Genomic DNA, 17,918 nt, shown 5'->3' with positions numbered 1-17,918 from the left:
ATGCAAATAGATAAAGACTTGAGAATTGTAAAGGTCAATGACGTGACTAATCTAGAAAGTAAAACGCATTAAGAAATGCAATGCATATGAATGACTGTCCTTTTATGATGAATATGTTTACAATTTCTGAATAATTTTTTGTGGGGTTAACAAAAATGTCTAGACAGTGTAACCAAGCAGAGGCTGTAAAAAAGTCTATTAAAAGACTGAAATTCTTTTAAAAACTTGGCATAACTAGTGTGACAATGTTTTATTATTATGCAAAATGAAGCAATATTGTTTTAAAATATTATTAAATAAATAAATAGTAACCAAGCAGAGGCTGTAAAAAAGTCTATTAAAAGACTGAAATTCTTTTAAAAACTTGGCATAACTAGTGTGACAATGTTTTATTATTATGCAAAAAGAAGCAATGAAGCAATATTGTTTAAAAATATTATTAAATAAAAAAAATAATAAAAACACTGGTGTAACCAACACGGAAAGCATTTTGATGTTAAATCAACATTTTCTTGAAATGTTATAAATGTTACACTTCTAAAAAACATGACATGTTTTGAACTATATTTATAAAATGTTTTATAAATGCATGCTCATGTCTTGGGTCACAATATTCATATTCACAATATTCACCACCAAACTCCAAATATGACATAAATCATGAATAAAAAATAACAGTTCCATTGAAAAAGTGAGTACTCTAATTTGGTGCCAGAAATGGAATAGAGGCTATCTGTAGTGCCAATAGCTGACAAATCATCGTGGGAACACCCACTTTCTCCTTTTGAAGGTGGGGGATCGGTGGGGGTGTCTGGAGTAGAGCCTGTGCGCGGATTTAACTCAGAGACGCAGTTGCTGCTGTCACAGTTACTCCTGGATTCTACATTGTGCGGATCTCTTCTTCACACTGCAAACATGGATCTGAAAGTGATCGTAATATTCGCTCTGATGGCGGTCGTCATTCATGCACCGGTTTCAAATGGTGAGTTACTGTTTAACAGATAATTTGCAAATGTTTACATTACGTTTGCACTGTGCATAAAGCTTAGATGCATGTTTGGTACGCTATTTTGCAATCCGTTCATTAAAGACATTCGATGCAAATATTGCAAACTTCACAAATATTAAAGGCTTTTACGGTAACGTGCACCTGTGTAAGAAACGACGCGTATTTCATTGCATTTACGCATTTGCTTTTAAAGTGTTTATTAAACTCAAAACGGTTTTATTTATTAGTAGTGTAATACCCTACGGATTTTTGTTTCTAAAACTCACGTGGGTCATTCACACCAGTTGGTTTTATATTTTAATTTCATGAAACGTACGTGATTTTCCACATATTCGAGAAAAACTTACACACATGCGGTCAGGAGAGCAGAAAAGCCACCGGCACGGCGTTGATTAATGTGTGTATTTGTCGCCCTCTTTGTTTTCTCTTAATTACCCACAAATTAGAGGATAAAACAGAACCGCAGAGATAGCGCCAGTCTTTACTTCAATCGAGCCAGTGCGCGCGGCTCTAACTATAGCTCGCGCGTTTACATGACAATAAGAATAGATTACTAGAGATGTCATTAGCATTTTACAAGTGGACTAACGTGGATAGAGCTCCGTTAAGTCTCAGGTACTTAACACCTTTGTCCTCTTGTGAGTGGGCAATGTCCGTTAAAGTATTTGCGTACGTGCGCTGTGCAGTTTTCACATACAATGTAAAGCTGCTCGAGCTGTGAAGTCTCTGCTTCCTTGAGCGTGAAACAGGTCTGACCCAAATGGAACAATAATCCCCGCGCTGCCATACAACTCGCTCGCTTTAATGTGCAAAAATGTGAAGACTGTTGAAATAAAGTATTTACGTGCGCGCACGTTCCAATTCATACAGCCAGTTTAATCTCCATTTAGTTCATTTAAAAATAAAGTATCAGTGCACTAAGCATTTCTCATCAAATGTACTCACTTGAATTGCTTTATAAACGCACGCTGAAATGTTTAAGCATATAGCCTACAATCACCCAAGTTTATACCTTATAACATTATAAACTGAATTTAGTAAGCATTTTTATTTACAGTTAAAATTTATAGAGCACATAATATAATCGCATCTCTATTATATAATATACACTGCTCAACAATCTCGCCATTAGAGGAAAATGCACCCTCAGTGTGTCTGATAATTGTACTGGTTGTTATTAGAGAGTGTTGCAATAGTAAATTTGGCACACTAGAATGATTACATAATGGATTTTGAAAATTAACCAAATCTTTTAAGTTTCAGTTTTAGTCAAGGATGCTGTTTTCGTTTATAAAGCATCTGTGGTGTGAGCTCAATTAAAATACCAGGCAAAAGTGATTTGCATTTGTGTACTTTCTCATCAAACTTCATTATTCATCATGATTTCGTCCAACGCTCACATGCACTGAATTAAAAGCATCACGGCAACAGCTGAATTGAGTTTTTCTTCCTTTTTTCTCTTAATTCTTCTCCAGCCAAGCCCATCAGCCTGGTAGAGAGATGCTGGTGCCGTTCCACAGTCAACACAGTCCCACAGAGAAGCATTCGCGAGCTCAAGTTCCTCCACACACCCAACTGCCCCTTCCAAGTCATGTGAGTATCTGCACTAAACTGTCTCTTTCCGACTTCTGATGAGGTGTCTGCCTGACCCAGAAACACATCACTTCACCCCATCAATCTCCAAATACTGAAGGGACACTGAATGGGGCAGGAATTGGCCTCCCCTGTCTGGCATTATACTGTTGGACAGGCTCTCACAGTTGCACACATCCAGGGGGAAATGCTATAGGAGGGGGTAGGACCTTTAAGCATGGATGCATTTGTATTTTGTACAGGAAAGCAACATCATAGGGGTCCGAAAGAGTTCCTCTTCAAGCTCTTTCTCACACATGTAAAGGGCTTGAATGATGTGCTTAGTCACACACCATAGCCTTGCATGCTGATGAGAACTATCCTGCCTGTATGTTTTCACTTCTATTGAGTGAAGTGTTCAAAACAGCTGCTTTATTTGGATTTTTAACAAAGATTAATGGCAGTGCCGTGTCAAACTCCATTACAAACCTCACTTATTTTCCATACCATAAATGCTCACCAAGGTGTAAACAAAGACTTAAACTGTCAAAGGGTCAGTGAGATAAAAACAGCTGGTCATACTCAAAATTCACAAACCGACCAACAATTGACACAAAAGCCAAAGGCAAAGCCCTGGAGAGCAGATCAGAACCTGATTCCCAAAGCTCAAGGGCCCTTGATACTTCAAATCTGCATTGATGAGTGATGCTGGTAACACTATCTACCAGTGTTTGCTGTTGGCCTTGGCTTGCTGTGAAGTAATTACTACCCGCTGTTCACAGCCCAGACCCTCTCAAACTCCCGCTGACTAGATTGAGATAGAGCAACAAATGCCAGGCCCTGATAAACTGCTGCTACTTCAAGAGTCAGCTAACCAAATTAGAGGAGATCCGTGAAATGAAGATAAGAACTGATTACTTTAAATGATACAGATATGATGATGGTGGACACATTCTTTAAAGCTAATCTTGTCTCTGAAGAATGTTCTCAATCCTCATGAAATTTTCAAGGATTTATATTATGCAGTGACATTCATTTGCGGGACTTTTAGGAATGTGTTACTGACGGGATTATGAGAAGGACAACAACTAACAGCTGCAAGTTCAGCAGACCGTTTGAATGTGTGATGAACTATAATGTATGCCAGAAACCCAGAGTTTAAAAAGATTAATGAACATTCCTTAGAAAGCATTTATAGCATCAATACACATAACCAAAGCAGAGCCCAAAATTTTATTAAAATAATATTATCATCAACTATAATGATTTTCTAAAAAAAAAAAAAAATGCAATAAATGATTTTCAATATTGAAATACAAATACAATATCATTTTAAATTTTAACTACATTTGACCTTGCTAAAATATTTATCAAAATCCAAAAATTACATTTTAACCATATTGGGTTTTACTTTACATAGGAAAGAGTTTAATGATTTGTTTGTGTCAGTTGTAGCCAATTGAAAACAAATGGTTCACATGTGCTGACAAGACACCTATAATCTAATCTCTTTGCTGAGAGCTACAAGGAAGAGTGAGATAACAATCCGGCAATCTGTTAAGACCTGTAGGAATGACGGGAACACAGATGCAGAAAAAGAATACTCAGGGTGATGACAGATTGCAGTGTAATATCACTTACTAGAGAGAGGAGTGACTGAGAACTAACTGCTTGGCTGAGCTTGAATGCACAACTGTTCTGCTATTGTATGGCTGATGCTGACTATAGGGTTTCTATTGTACTGCATTCAAAATCTACTCACAATGGGCCCTTGTAGCTTTACACTTAGTAATGATTGATTGCTTATACTGCAATTTGAATGTCTAAAAAGTTCAAATTTCAGCACCAAGATATCTATATATTCAAACAATATAATGAAAACTCGCACTTTTCCCCTGCAGTGCCAAACTGAAGAACCACAAGGAGGTGTGCATTAACCCAGAGACCAAATGGCTGCAACAGTACCTGAGGAACGCCATGAACAAGTAAGGAAACCCTCTTGACAAATAGGAGCAGAGAAATAGGAGAAACGGGATAGGAAATACAGGGCCACACACAATGTGTAATTTGTCTTACAGCCTTGTTCTCACTATAAATGGCCTTACAGAGTCACTTTTATTTCACTTAACCAAATTATTTTTACTTATCCCAGATGAAATGGTGCACTGCGTCAAATATCAAAGGCCCATTATAATAGTTTACGTAAAAGTCTCTGCTGACAAAAAGTCACCCGCACATTAAAACACTGGTCTTTCCAGTTTTTCCAATAACTCTGCATGCTCACGAAAGCCATTCCCAGTTTGTTTCTCGGATTTCTTTTGATTGTTTCTGTCCACTTATAGTGCTCTGAAATATTTATCTTAAGTTGATGTGCAAGATTAGCAGCTACTGCCTAGCAAATGAAAAACATGTTCGGGCTTTGCGGCCTTGCCTTAATAGTTCCTCTGCTGATCGTTACCGTAAACATCTAAACAATGCAAAACAAGCTTTTGTTGTAATGAATCATGAGAAGAAAGACATTTTCCCACATCTGATCATGAGCTTGATGTATTAGATCAGGGGACTGGTTGCCTTCGTCTTTCATTTCACTGCCAGCTATAAAATTGTCATGCACGCTCAATGAATTTGGGGTTGGGGAGATATAAAAGGAATATAAAAGGATTTATGGATGTATGGTGTGTTTCTACCTGTTAAACAATAATCATTGTCTAAGGGACAGAAAAGTGTGAACTTTTCGGTCTGCACAACAAAACACTCATAGCCAGAGATGAACGATGGCTCCTTGGGGCTGAACACCCATGAATGGCCACTAGACGCTAATGAGCACATACTGTGCGGTCAATTAGTACAGCTCAATAAGGGGAAAAGGAAGTTGTACATCTGCAGGTAGTGAGGGAGGTTTCTGCCATCTGCAACACCTCCGATCAATGAGCTACAAAACAGATCCATCTGCTTAGACATTCTGGTCATGTGACTTCAAAAAAAAACTTCAAAAAAAGCTGAAGTGTGTAATTAAAAAATACTTTTACACACGTTTCAAACCTAATATACTGAGATAACTTTAAGTAAGCCTTTATAGGCCAAATTTGCAAATAAATAAATAAACAATAATTATTTTTTCATTATTAAAGTTTGGTCACATTAGTAGCTCAAACATTACACACTCCTGATTGAAAATATAGGATTTTTTATGGTTTCTGGGTGATTTTTTTAAACAAATAACAGCTTCAGCACAATTAAAACTAACAGCATGCAGTTACAAATACAAATTGCCTATAAAAAGTACTGAGATGTCTGTTACATTCTTGCCAGAAGCAGAATTTAGGTTTATTGTTCTAATCACTGTGGAGATTCAGGCTATTTTAAAATGCCCTGCTTCTCTTAACAAGTCATAAACACATTTAGTTAAAACAAACACTTAAATTCTTCAGCATTACAGTATGACGGTTTTCTCATTCTAATGTTTTGCTTCTCTTCATTGCAGAATGAAAAAAGCCCAACAGCAGAGCTAAGAAGTCTGCCAGATGACAAGAGAATCTGACAGCCCACCGTCACAGATATGTACCATATAGTCCTCTGGCATGCTTGCTGACCCAGCACTTAACCTGTCAAATATGCATCCCCAGTAAATGACTCGGCAAAAGACCACCAGACCATCGTCTCCACCCATGTAGTCTTCTCTGTTAGCACCAAGTGCAATTATATATGTATGACTGTGTTTTTTTTTTACGTATGATATGTATATACAATGTTTTCTTATATATCGTCTTAAAAACAGTAAAGAGATATTTTTGGAGTCGTGTTTGCTCCTTGTTTGTTGTGTTATGTTGGATTAGGCAGAACGGCATTGAGATAATGAGGCATTTTGGAGCAAACATTCAAAACTCTGAAATATATTTTAATTTTAGATGTAACCGAATATGTGACTACACATTGGCAGGACTGAAGTTCTGACAACTCATATGCATGCAAGTGCTTTGACACAAAAAGAAGGGCATTGATTTTCAACTATTTCGTTACGTATTTTACTAGTTCATAACTTAGATATCTGTAACAGCATAAACAGCATGTAAACTTTATATGGCATATATGGGAAAAAAAACAAAAAAAAGAGTCACTTGTTTTCGTTCTTGGAAAGGCAGGGTTACTTAGCCAAACAAACATGAACAATTTAGACTTTGTATAACCCAAACGGTTTCTGAATGACTTTGGGGAATGTAATTGGTTTTACTGGAAGGCATTTGTGCGCCGACAGAGTGTCTTTTGCAACATTCTGTAGATACCAAAACATCTGTGCTTGCAAATGTTAATTGACCGATCAGAGTGTGCGTAAGGAGCTCGGCATCACAACATAAATGTTTCTTCACGCTCAGCAGAATTAAGTCATGAACAGAGACATCAGAGACAGTTGTGCGTCAGTTAACAAAACAAAAGTAGAGGTTAGAGAATTTACTGCAAGTACTAATGAGCTAATTCATTCATTCAATGATGAAAACTAAATCATGGCAGGCATGATAATCTTTATAAAACAGCTGTGATAGTGGAACATCTGAGGTAGACCTTGAGGCAGAACTAATTGACGTAATGACTACCTATATATAACAATGCACTTTATAACCCTTGTGACTTTTAAGGAAAAAAAAGCAGATTCTGAATGACGTCCATTACGTAGTGAATAGTTCTAGTGCCTAATGCTTTCTTTGTTTAGACGTAGTTATGACTGTATTGCCAAATTTATTAAACATTTGTATCTTCAGCATCATATTTTATTATTTTGAGTGGGTTTATTTTATATTTTTCTGGAATATTTGACAACTATGTTTAAGAACAGTCAGATTATTCATTTAAACATCAACAGCAGCTGAATAACTGACACGTACATAAAAAATACATGTCAATAAATACATTTAAATGAAAAAATCTAAAAAATCTAACAAACAATTTACAAATATCTGACTTTTGAAATAGAGGCACAAAAAATATTTAACCAGAAAATACATTTCAAAATCCCCCCAGTGAAAAATGTATCAACAATTTTGAACATCTAAGCATGTCTCATGTTTCTCTTGGTCAACTGTTTTGTCTAGGAATACACATAATGTGAACACCAAACATATAGCAAAGTATGCCAATGCCTTGTACCTCTCCAAAGAAAATTTGTGTATGGAATTTGTGTTATATTACTGCCATAACATTGAGCACAAACTCTATAAGGAAACATAATGCCTCTACATACTCTGTGCCTCTACTGGAGTCTGTGTATAGGATGAGGGTTAGAGCCCCCCGCCAGTACAGTACATCTTGTAAAAATAAAATATCATGCACTCTTTGAAAAGGGCCATTTCAGAATGTGGTTAAAGCCATATTACTAATTAATATTTTTCAACATTTAGAAAATGAAAAGAGACACAAAGCTTTTCTTACTTAAAATGCACCAGTGCATTGGTGCCAATAAATAAAACATTTCCAGGATTAAATGGAAAAATAAGAGTAGCTATTTTATATATATTCCAGCAAATTGCCAATATTCTCAACACTGTAACATAAGTAACTGTAGCATATATGTCCTTCCATTCATTTTTCCCACTTAATGTGAAGATTACTTCTGTGTATATGGCAGCTTAAAGCACATCTGTTGTTCTTTCTTTTGTAAGTCTGTATATTGATTTGATTTAGTCCCTTGCGTGTTCATTTTGAAATAAATCATTATGAAGAATTCTGTATGAAGTTTTACTAATGGATGCTTATGAACATCAGTCGTGTCACCTGTGATTTGGTTCACACCAAGGGAAAAAAGGTCACCTGTCACCTATGTCTCCAACAATTAGAATCTGGATGTTAAATGAGGAAAAGGGAAATAAAGATTTGAAATGGGGGTCACGAATTGCAGAAAGACTAAAAATCACACCTTGATTTCACACAGCTCTTTTAAATGATCCTGGCAGCACTTTTTAGATTTACATGAGACACTGAATGGCTTTTCACCTGTCCAAACATCCACTGAGGTTTGGTGTAAAATAAAATATTTGCCTTGTACATTTTATAAGCTGTCACATTCAATTTCCCTTAAAAACGGAAAAAGAAACCAAATAAAAACTGAACTGTACCCTTACTCTCAGAAGAAATAATCTCTTGCACAGCAGGGGAAATTCAGTCATATTACAACTTCGTATAGCTGTCAAAATCAATATTCAGAATAAGGGCAAAATAAATTAATATTGCTAGTCATAAAATCTGGTACAGATCTATTATGAAACACGTATGCTCTGATATGGTGCAAAAGAGATTAAATCAAGTTTATATTTGAGGTACTAATTCAAAACAGAAATACAACCGATAATTCTAATAGAATAGTATAAAAGTTCATTATGCATCTGTCATATGCATAAAATTTATATCTCCTATATAAGATTACATTTGTTTAATGCTTCTAATACTGACAAAACATACTTTTTAACATACAAATTAATAATCAAATTAAGATATAACTAATTTTAAAAAGACAAAGGGAATGAGTGACTAAACAATATAATGTATGATAAGTTCATGAAAACTAGAATGTTAACCAAAAAATATGACATATGTTTTTTTGTTTTGTTTAAGTCAAAGATGTGGAACATAAGACAAAACAAGAAACATCACAGTTTCTTTGTTATCATTATAGTATATAATGTATATAGTATAGCTCGAAACGTCACCTGTGGTGAGAACAAATAAATAAATACTTCTCTATCTCTGGAGCTGTGGTGTGCCTACTTTGATGTTTTCGTTCTTATCATTATAGTAAAAAAAGTTTCAGAGTTAAGTGGACAATTACAAGTTTCAGTTCAACATAACTTCTGACACCAATTTCAAAATACCACAAGCAGCTACTTGAAGGCTAATTTGAGGTTTCTAAAAGATCACACAAGTTGTATGAAGTCTCCAGAGGTGAGCTGATCAATTCAGCAGAGGATGAATTGAACGAAAAGTTTTAAATTAAAAATACTGAAACTCAAGGTTGCCCGAGCAACTGCATGTAAGAATAATACACCAAGCTACTTTGGACGAGCTTGGAAATTAGGACACTTACAGTTAAAATGGAGAAAATTGCTTTCTCAGATTTCATGATGAAATCAGGGGCAAAAATAAAGAGAAGTTCTTCACAGAAGCCAAAAGAATTATTAAACCAAAAGGAATGTCATTCTGAGCACTTTCCAAAACCATGAAATCCCATGTGTAGCGAAACCGTGTAACTTCATTAACTTTATTAAGCATGTAAGATCATTCATCAAGAGGTCATTGGTAAACTCTGACACTCTTTTATGTATAACAACCTTTTTTTTCAGATCCACAGTCTCAAACGACATTGTGTAAACCAGTTTGAGGATGCCACATTTTATAACCTGTCATCAACTATGTGGAATGAGATACAGTATTCAAAGAGGAAGCTACAAAGATATCATCAGACAGATCAGTGGTTTGTGTTGCTGTGACGACAGATAAGATGACATGAATTATGAGTGTCAGTTTATCTTCACCGCAGGGGATAAAGAATGCACTTCAAAATGAGATACCAATATTGTTCTTTATAAACACACACACACGCAACACTTTAGTTTGGGGACCAATTCTCACTATTGCTTATTAGAAAGCATATTACTAGCATATTGGCTGTTTATTAGTACTTATAAAGCACATATTAATGCCTTATTCTTCATGACCATATTTTAGATTCTTTACACCATACCTAAACCTAAAAACTACCTTACTACATATTCATAAGCGGCAAATAAGGAGTTTATTGAGACAAAAGTTGTAGTTAATTGTGAGAATTGATCCCCAAACTAAAGTGTGACCATTTATGGGTATGTATATGAATGGGTGTATATATTTGAAGTTTGAATTACACCCCTAGTAAAAAAAGTCATGTATTTAAAAGACATTTATTTCATACCAAGTATAGTTCAAATCTATTAACATATTTGATGACATATCACTTAAGACCTGTCAAGACTGAAAATTATCATTAAACTTTATCTGGAGCGTTACTTGTGCACAATGCACATTTCTTAACATTAAGCCTAAAATGTGTTTTAATGTCACTATTGATGAGAATAGTAGGATCTTTGAATATCCGACTTTAAATGCAAGATATTTCAAGTGTACCTAAAGTATACTTGCAATAGTTCTACTTTAGCATAATCAAATATACTTAAGTATATCTACTTCAGCACTACTTCCGCACAATTAAAGTGCACAAAATTAGTTGTTCCAATTTAGCAGACTTTAGGTATACAAGTTCAGTATACTAAATTGCAGGGTTTTTATAAGTACATAAATATATAAATGTATTTGTAGTATATACTTAGCATTAAATAAATGTATTTCAGTATATTTTAGTATATTTATTTTTCACTAGGGACCATAATGCAAACTCAATAATATTATTGTGATCACTAATATTTATACTTCTTAAAAGACTGAAGATAAAAGTTAAAACCTCAGTTTACCTATTTAAAACTGCTGTTTTCCCACTACACTTAATTTAATACTTGTTTAACACAGCAGTCAAATATTGGCCATTTTAGGATGGCAAACACACTGATTAAGTCCCAAGAGAACACAGAATTATCAGTCACTCTGAACATAAATGAAAATTTGAATGCACAGAACAAAGTTTCGTAAAACAAACAGACCAAAAAAAGCTGTCAAAATTATTGCTTTTTGAACTGAAAAAGGAAAGTATAAAATGTGCATTATAGTCTATAATAATTTACACTTTATAGGAGTCAGCAACAGTTTGTCAAAATTCAAGTCAACAAACCTGTTTTTACAATCTATATAGCAATACATTTCTGGAGAAAATACCACTGCACCAACCACCATTGAACTCACTGCCAGTTAATCAACAAATACTAACATGCATCATGTCTGAAATATTCATTAAAAAGCTTTTACTGCCATCTAAACATTTGTACTCTATTTAGAGGAAGGAAATACATTACACATTATACATTAAGTTCAAAGGAACAAAAAAGTGTGTCTGTTTTACAAAGTGATAACCAGAAAAATTTAGCTCTGCTAATTTCCAGTTCCTGTAACTTGACCTCACAAAACAAGCAGAAAATACTCTACAGTAACAATTGATAATATAATGTTTTGTCAATATTACTACTAAAAGAAAGGTTTTTGAGAGTATGCTCTGGAATAATTATAAAAAAATCAGAAGCTATCATGCTAAAAATTATTCATACACTTCCCACATTCAGATCAGTGATAGTTCACAGTGGTTAATTCTCATAGGGTCTCTGCATCAACCCCTGCATTACATTTTGTCTAATCTTTCAAATTGCTTGAAAACCCCTCTAATTCGCTCCCCAGGGGACGAACAGCAAGGGCTACTGCACTTTCTCATCACAATCTCTCTGAAGTTGTACGATGTGGCCTATGGCCATTTAACTTACTCCATCTCCTTGCCTTATTACAAGCATGTGCTCAAAAACTTACACAAGGTTGTGTGACAAGCATTAAGTCACAATCCACCAGGGGATTGTGGCGCATTGGCAAGCACTCGTTGTTTCTGTATCTGATGACCCTTTATGATACAGCATGCAAACGCTTTCCCTCAAAAGGGCAACAATGATTCCGAAATGGCTCTGTTTGAAACTTTTCCTGATTATACATAGCTGAAAGCCCAGTTAATGCCTTTAATTGTGCTCACAATGGACAGAACCTACAGAGACATAAATCAATTCTAGAAGGAAATAATTCTGCCGAATTTCTCGAGGGAAGAGCAACAATTGAACAGTGTTCTTGTACATAATAACATCTGCAGAGTTCCTTCAAAATATCTCCTTGCCTTATTACAAGCATGTGCTCAAAAACTTACACAAGGTTGTGTGACAAGCATTAAGTCACAATCCACCAGGGGATTGTGGCGCATTGGCAAGCACTCGTTGTTTCTGTATCTGATGACCCTTTATGATACAGCATGCAAACGCTTTCCCTCAAAAGGGCAATAATGATTCCGGAATGGCTCCGCTTGAAACTTTTCCTGATTGTACATATCTGAAAGACCAGTTAATGCCTTTAATTGTGCTCACAATGGACAGAACCCTACAGAAACATAAATCAATTCTAGAAGGAAATAATTCTGCTGAATTTCTTGAGGGAAGAGCAACAATTGAACAGTGTTCTTGTACATAATAACATCTGCAGAGTTCCTTCAAAATATGACAAAAACAGCCCCCTGTGGTTGATTTAACTATGTCTTTCATGTGTTAATGGAGGTTATTAGATTTAATGCCACACATTTTCATAGTAAAGCTAAGAGTCCGAGGGATTATACACTTCTAGGCTCCAACAAGGGTGAACGCAGAGGTTGGGCAAGAGGTCTGAGCAGCAGACAAAGCAATGCACAGCCAGATTCTTTTGGAGTGACTCAGGCTCTAATGGAGGCTCCCCATCCTCCAACTATGTGAAATCCCTCTTTCAGATGGCTGGTGTTCTTTTTGATCACAGATATTCACAAGACAATAGACTCTATTTCATGTGGTGAAGTGACCAATAGAAGATAATTTCTCTGGGGCTAACGAGGGGTGACGGGGGCCCGTTTTTGCTTCCCCTTCACACCTTAAGCTAAGAACATAATGTTGAGGAAGCCACATTGAAGTAAGCAATAATTCTCTATAACTCATTTATTCATAGTACTTCAAAACTAGCAGTAACACAGAATACAATCTGAAGATATCATGACTCAAAATCTCGAGAGGCCCCTTGCAACACTGAGGATAGTGAGGCCTTAGGTGACTAAAGCACTTAACTGAGCAACGCTGGTCTTATGTGATTTTTGAAACATTATCCGAGGGAGTTTTTAACTAATTCGAATCAGGCAAAGATTCTATTCCAAAGTCATGTTTGCCTGTGTGACTGTATATTATGCTTGGTCCCAATCATAACACTTTACAAGAATTACACTTTAAATTCGTTAACATTGGTTAATGCATTATAGATATCACAAACTAGCAATGAACAATATTCACAGCATTTATTAATGTATTAAAACGTTTGGGGGGTCAGTAAGATTTGTTAACATTTTTTTTTTAAAGTAGTCTTTTATGCTCACCAAGGCTGCATTTATGTGATCAGTAAAAACAGAAATATTGTGAAATATTATAACTTTTTAAATAACTGGTTCCTTTTTGAATATATTTTAGAATGTATTTTTATCTTTGAGCTGAATTATCTGACTTTACTTTTCAGCAGCCATTACTCTTCATTGTCACATGATCCTTCAGAATTCATATTATGCTGATTTGCTGCTCAAGATATATCTTTATTATTAACCTATCAATATTAAAAACAGTTGTGCTGTCTGACCATGATACATTTTAAGAATTAGGTTTCTTTGATGAATATGAAGTTCAAAAAAACAGAATTTATATTAGAATAGATTTTTTTGTAACAGTGTAAGAGTCACGTTTGAGCAATTAAATGCATCTTTGCTGAATAACAGTATTAATTTCCTTCACAAAAAAAAAAAGAAAAAAATCTCACTGACCCTAAATGTTTAAAGGGTAGTGTGTATTATTGTTAATTAATTAATATATTATAGTTCAGTGTTAATTCATGTTTGTTCATAATAAATTATCTAATGCTAATTTATAGCATCTGAAATGCTAAAAATGTAGTAGCACATGCAGAACTTAACATTAACCTATATTAAGAAATGCTTTAAAGGTATTTTTAAATAGCCAATTCACAATACCTCATTAATGTTAACAAATTAAACCTTAAATATTATTAAAGATACTGATAAAGAGCAAAACAACCAGAATGTGGCCCAAAATTGCAATAGCCTGAAGGCTTATTGTCTATATAAATGTTTGCATGAGTTCACAAAAGCACTGAAATGGAAAAAGTATTGACACTTAATCACAACCAAGCTGTTCTAAATCTATGCTGCAGACAATGGGACAGCACAATAAACACAAAGGCCAGAGGATATTAACTGTCTTATCCAAGTTAAACAAACTTATGCACAACCAGCCAAACTCAAATTTTCGGATTCCCTCAGGTTTTGAAAGAAAGGCCCTGAAGCTGTGACAGTGGGGACATCAAAACACGAAATGCGATGTTCAGCCCATTCAAAATGACTGGGGATTACTGCAGATGGAATTAAATTAAGATGACAGACGAGGAACATAGGAACATGATAGACTGGAACATTAGTTTCATAATAGAACTAATCATATATATTTCAATAGCTTCATTATTACACTTTTCAGTCTTTATAACAGGGCTGCTGCTGCTGAGGAGATGTATGAGTGTTTGGTTTTTCTTACTGGAATGGTCAAATAGTGTTGAGTTTCTTTATTTTGGAGTGATATTAATCAAAAGACATACGAGAAGCCAAGTTGGGTCAGGGCTGTACTGGCACAAACATACTAATGTAATCATGCATATGGCTGCTGATCAGCTCTTCTATGCAGATATCAGTTGTGAAAGAGTAACTCTGGGCTGATCCTAATGAAATTCCTCTGGATCAACAAAACAGTTAAATCCACAAAAGAAACTTTACAGGAATAAAAGCACTGACACAGCTGGGAAATGTCTGAATGGCAGACAGTTGGAAAAGGGAAAGTGCAGGGCCAGTGATAATTTGTAGTTTTATTGAAGTGAGCTATTCTGGGAAGAAATGGTAATGGGCTGCTGTACATGGTCTTGCTTTACACATGTAAAGGATTATAAGAGAGAGAGGAAAGTAAATGTAAAAAGTATTGGATGAAGTGCAAAAAAATAAAAATGAAATGAAATAAAATAAAATACCAACAGGGGCTAACTTGTTAAGCCAACATGTTAACAATCCAAACAAAAAAAAAAAGAGCCAAATCTATTCAACCAATTAAACCTCTGTATGCACTCTTACCACCTTGCTAAACTTGGTTCTGTAAATATCGTACCTTGATAAATCTGAACAGGTCTAATCTCTAATCTTTTACAATTAAGATGTCTTTTCATAACAGAGTTGTACTGTTGAGGACATAAAACAGTTAGGCTACGTATGGAGAGTTTTCAACAAAACACTACCCTGATCCCACAATTTAATATGACCTGAGCCCATTGTATAACTAATAGTAGAAACAAGCTACTGGTACAACCTTTTACGTCATTCACTTTTGGCTATCATTCATGCTCTACTGTGCATTCAGCATTTTAACAGACACACTGATTACCTTCCAGATTCACAATGTATTCATTACACACAGACACCAGCCAAATGGATTACACAATCGAGCCTTTTAATGTGATGGGCTGCTTTCTTCAAGATGCATGTGTCTTTTTTATGTTGAAGCCAAAGACAACAAAATTGATTCCTTAACAAGGCGTGGAACTGCGTAATAAAACAAGTTTTTGAGGTACATAACAGTATGTTATTATTAAGATGGGACAGATAAGAACACCTTTTTGGCTTTCTTTTGAGCACTTTGCACGTTCACAAGTTTTCAGGTGGTATTGTTTCTGTTTTCTGTCACAATATTGAAATGATCTGCTGTGACGGTTCGTCAAACGCAAGGTTGTAAGTTTGATTTAGTACCTTTTCCAAAGTCTGATTTAATTTTTCTATATTTCATTAACAGTATAAACTGTTTTGTATGACCTCACCTTCAATTGACTATAAAAGACCTTCAGCATTGCTTTAGGATGCAGTTTGCTGTACCAATTACTTTGTCAATTATTACCCATAATTATTTTTTTCTGGTTTTGTGGCCACAGGACTTTCTCTATGATTGAATCTACATAGCAAAAAGATGTGGGGTCAATGGGCACGTGAAAAATCCCCCAGATGGCTGTCCGCATAATGAAACCCCTATGCATGTCAGTCTCTCAATGAAAAAAACCCTGACATTTTTACATTGAATCTGACAATGTGGACTAATGGCATAGGTTCAAACAGAATACACTGGCAATACTGCTTTAAAGAACTGCACTCCTTTTCTAGTGTTTCAACAACAGTGAAAGTGTGTTATAAGGCTGCAGAAACAGTTCTTTCTCAGCACATTCTCATTGTTAAGAAACCCCATGAGGCTTATAACAAGTCAATGAGAACCAAACTTTGCCTTACAAACTGTAAAATATTCCAAGGAAATCCTATTTGTTATCTCAAATCAATGGTAAAGCCAAACCACACAACTAAACAGTTTGTTTGAATGAGTAACAGACAGAAACAATTGTCCAGATGAACAGTGTTTTGAAGTGGAACATCCCAAAGAAGGCCAATCAAAATAGAGAATCAAATACATTTTCATTAGTCCTACAAATATAAGGCAGACCGTAGTGCTGTTTCAACATGGCACCATCACAAACATTGTGTATTATGCTTCTCATGCACAAATATTGGTCAAATCATTAGGGATTTTGGATGTACAAATCTAACATGCTTTAACACTTTTTTTCTGCTTGCATAATTGAAAGCATGCACATGCAAAACACACTCATGAAAAAACATGAGTGTCTGAAGAAACAGCCTGCAGATGTTTTAGTCCTTCATCGCCACCAGGTTTCCAGGCCCTAATTAAAAGGTAATTGATTTGGACCAGTTAAGATCTATATAACCACTGAGCACACATTCCAGACACTGGCATGTTTCACCTTCTGAAGAAACAAAAAATACTTTGATATTTTAAAGGCGTGCCGTTTTGTCTTGGGTAGCATTACTTCAACAAACAACAATAAACTGCAGGGTCATTTTGTTATTGAAAAGAAGTCCAGGAATATTATTTGAATCTCATAGTATGAAGGATGCAATCTGAATGTGCTCAAATTTATTTGTGCAATTAAATGCAAGGAATGTTTCAACCACTTTGACATAAATCGCAGCTGAGAACACTTAAAAAAATAATGGTAGGAGTCATAATATTCACCAAAATCTTCTGACTCAAACCCTCAGGGGTTCTGGTAAATGTGGACTTGGACACTCCCCAGTATAAGGCTTTGTGCAAAGTGGAACTGGAAAGTTACGTCAACCTTGTATTGTGGACATTTGAATTCTCTTGGATTCACACAACATTCAAGTTCAGTTCTAGATAATGTCCCACAGGAAAGCATAAACACTATTTCCAAACTTGGACTGAAAGAGAATGCACTGTTCAGAGCAAACAAAAGACGTCTGCACTGAGAAATGAATAACAAAATGAAATTGAAAGAGTGGATGAAGAGAAAAAGAGAGAGAAAAATAATTGAAAGGACAGGACAAAAAAAGAACCAGATAAGATTCATACAAGAAAAATAACATTAAATCAAGATGGAAAGCAAAGACCTAACTTGGCAAAGACTCGTGGGCATTAGGGGAAAG

The 17,918-nt window shown here is 35.3% G+C and overlaps 1 protein-coding gene across 1 annotated transcript; it reads left to right on the top strand.

The window, feature by feature from the left end:
* Positions 1 to 834: 834 nt before the first annotated feature.
* LOC107707253 (stromal cell-derived factor 1-like) lies at positions 835 to 8,297 on the top strand. Its single transcript, XM_016511229.1, has 4 exons — positions 835 to 982; positions 2,485 to 2,602; positions 4,483 to 4,566; positions 6,066 to 8,297. The coding sequence occupies exons 1-4, from the start codon at positions 916 to 918 to the stop codon at positions 6,091 to 6,093; spliced, it is 297 nt and encodes a 98-aa protein (XP_016366715.1). The 5' UTR covers positions 835 to 915; the 3' UTR covers positions 6,094 to 8,297.
* The last annotated feature ends 9,621 nt before the right edge of the window (positions 8,298 to 17,918 follow it).

The sequence above is a fragment of the Sinocyclocheilus rhinocerous genome, unplaced genomic scaffold (genome assembly GCF_001515625.1).
Source record: "Sinocyclocheilus rhinocerous isolate Xijiao unplaced genomic scaffold, SAMN03320098_v1.1 scaffold1243, whole genome shotgun sequence".
Classification (NCBI taxonomy): domain Eukaryota; kingdom Metazoa; phylum Chordata; class Actinopteri; order Cypriniformes; family Cyprinidae; genus Sinocyclocheilus; species Sinocyclocheilus rhinocerous.
This window is presented reverse-complemented; position numbering and strand designations above follow the sequence as displayed.

Bases quoted from the DNA above. Each gene is read 5' to 3' on its own strand.
- LOC107707253 (XM_016511229.1), top strand. From the start codon at position 916: ATGGATCTGAAAGTGATCGTAATATTCGCTCTGATGGCGGTCGTCATT. The intron at 983-2,484 runs GTGAGTTACTGT...ATTCTTCTCCAG, and splicing joins TCATGCACCGGTTTCAAATG to CCAAGCCCATCAGCCTGGTA. The intron at 4,567-6,065 runs GTAAGGAAACCC...TCTTCATTGCAG, and splicing joins CTGAGGAACGCCATGAACAA to AATGAAAAAAGCCCAACAGC.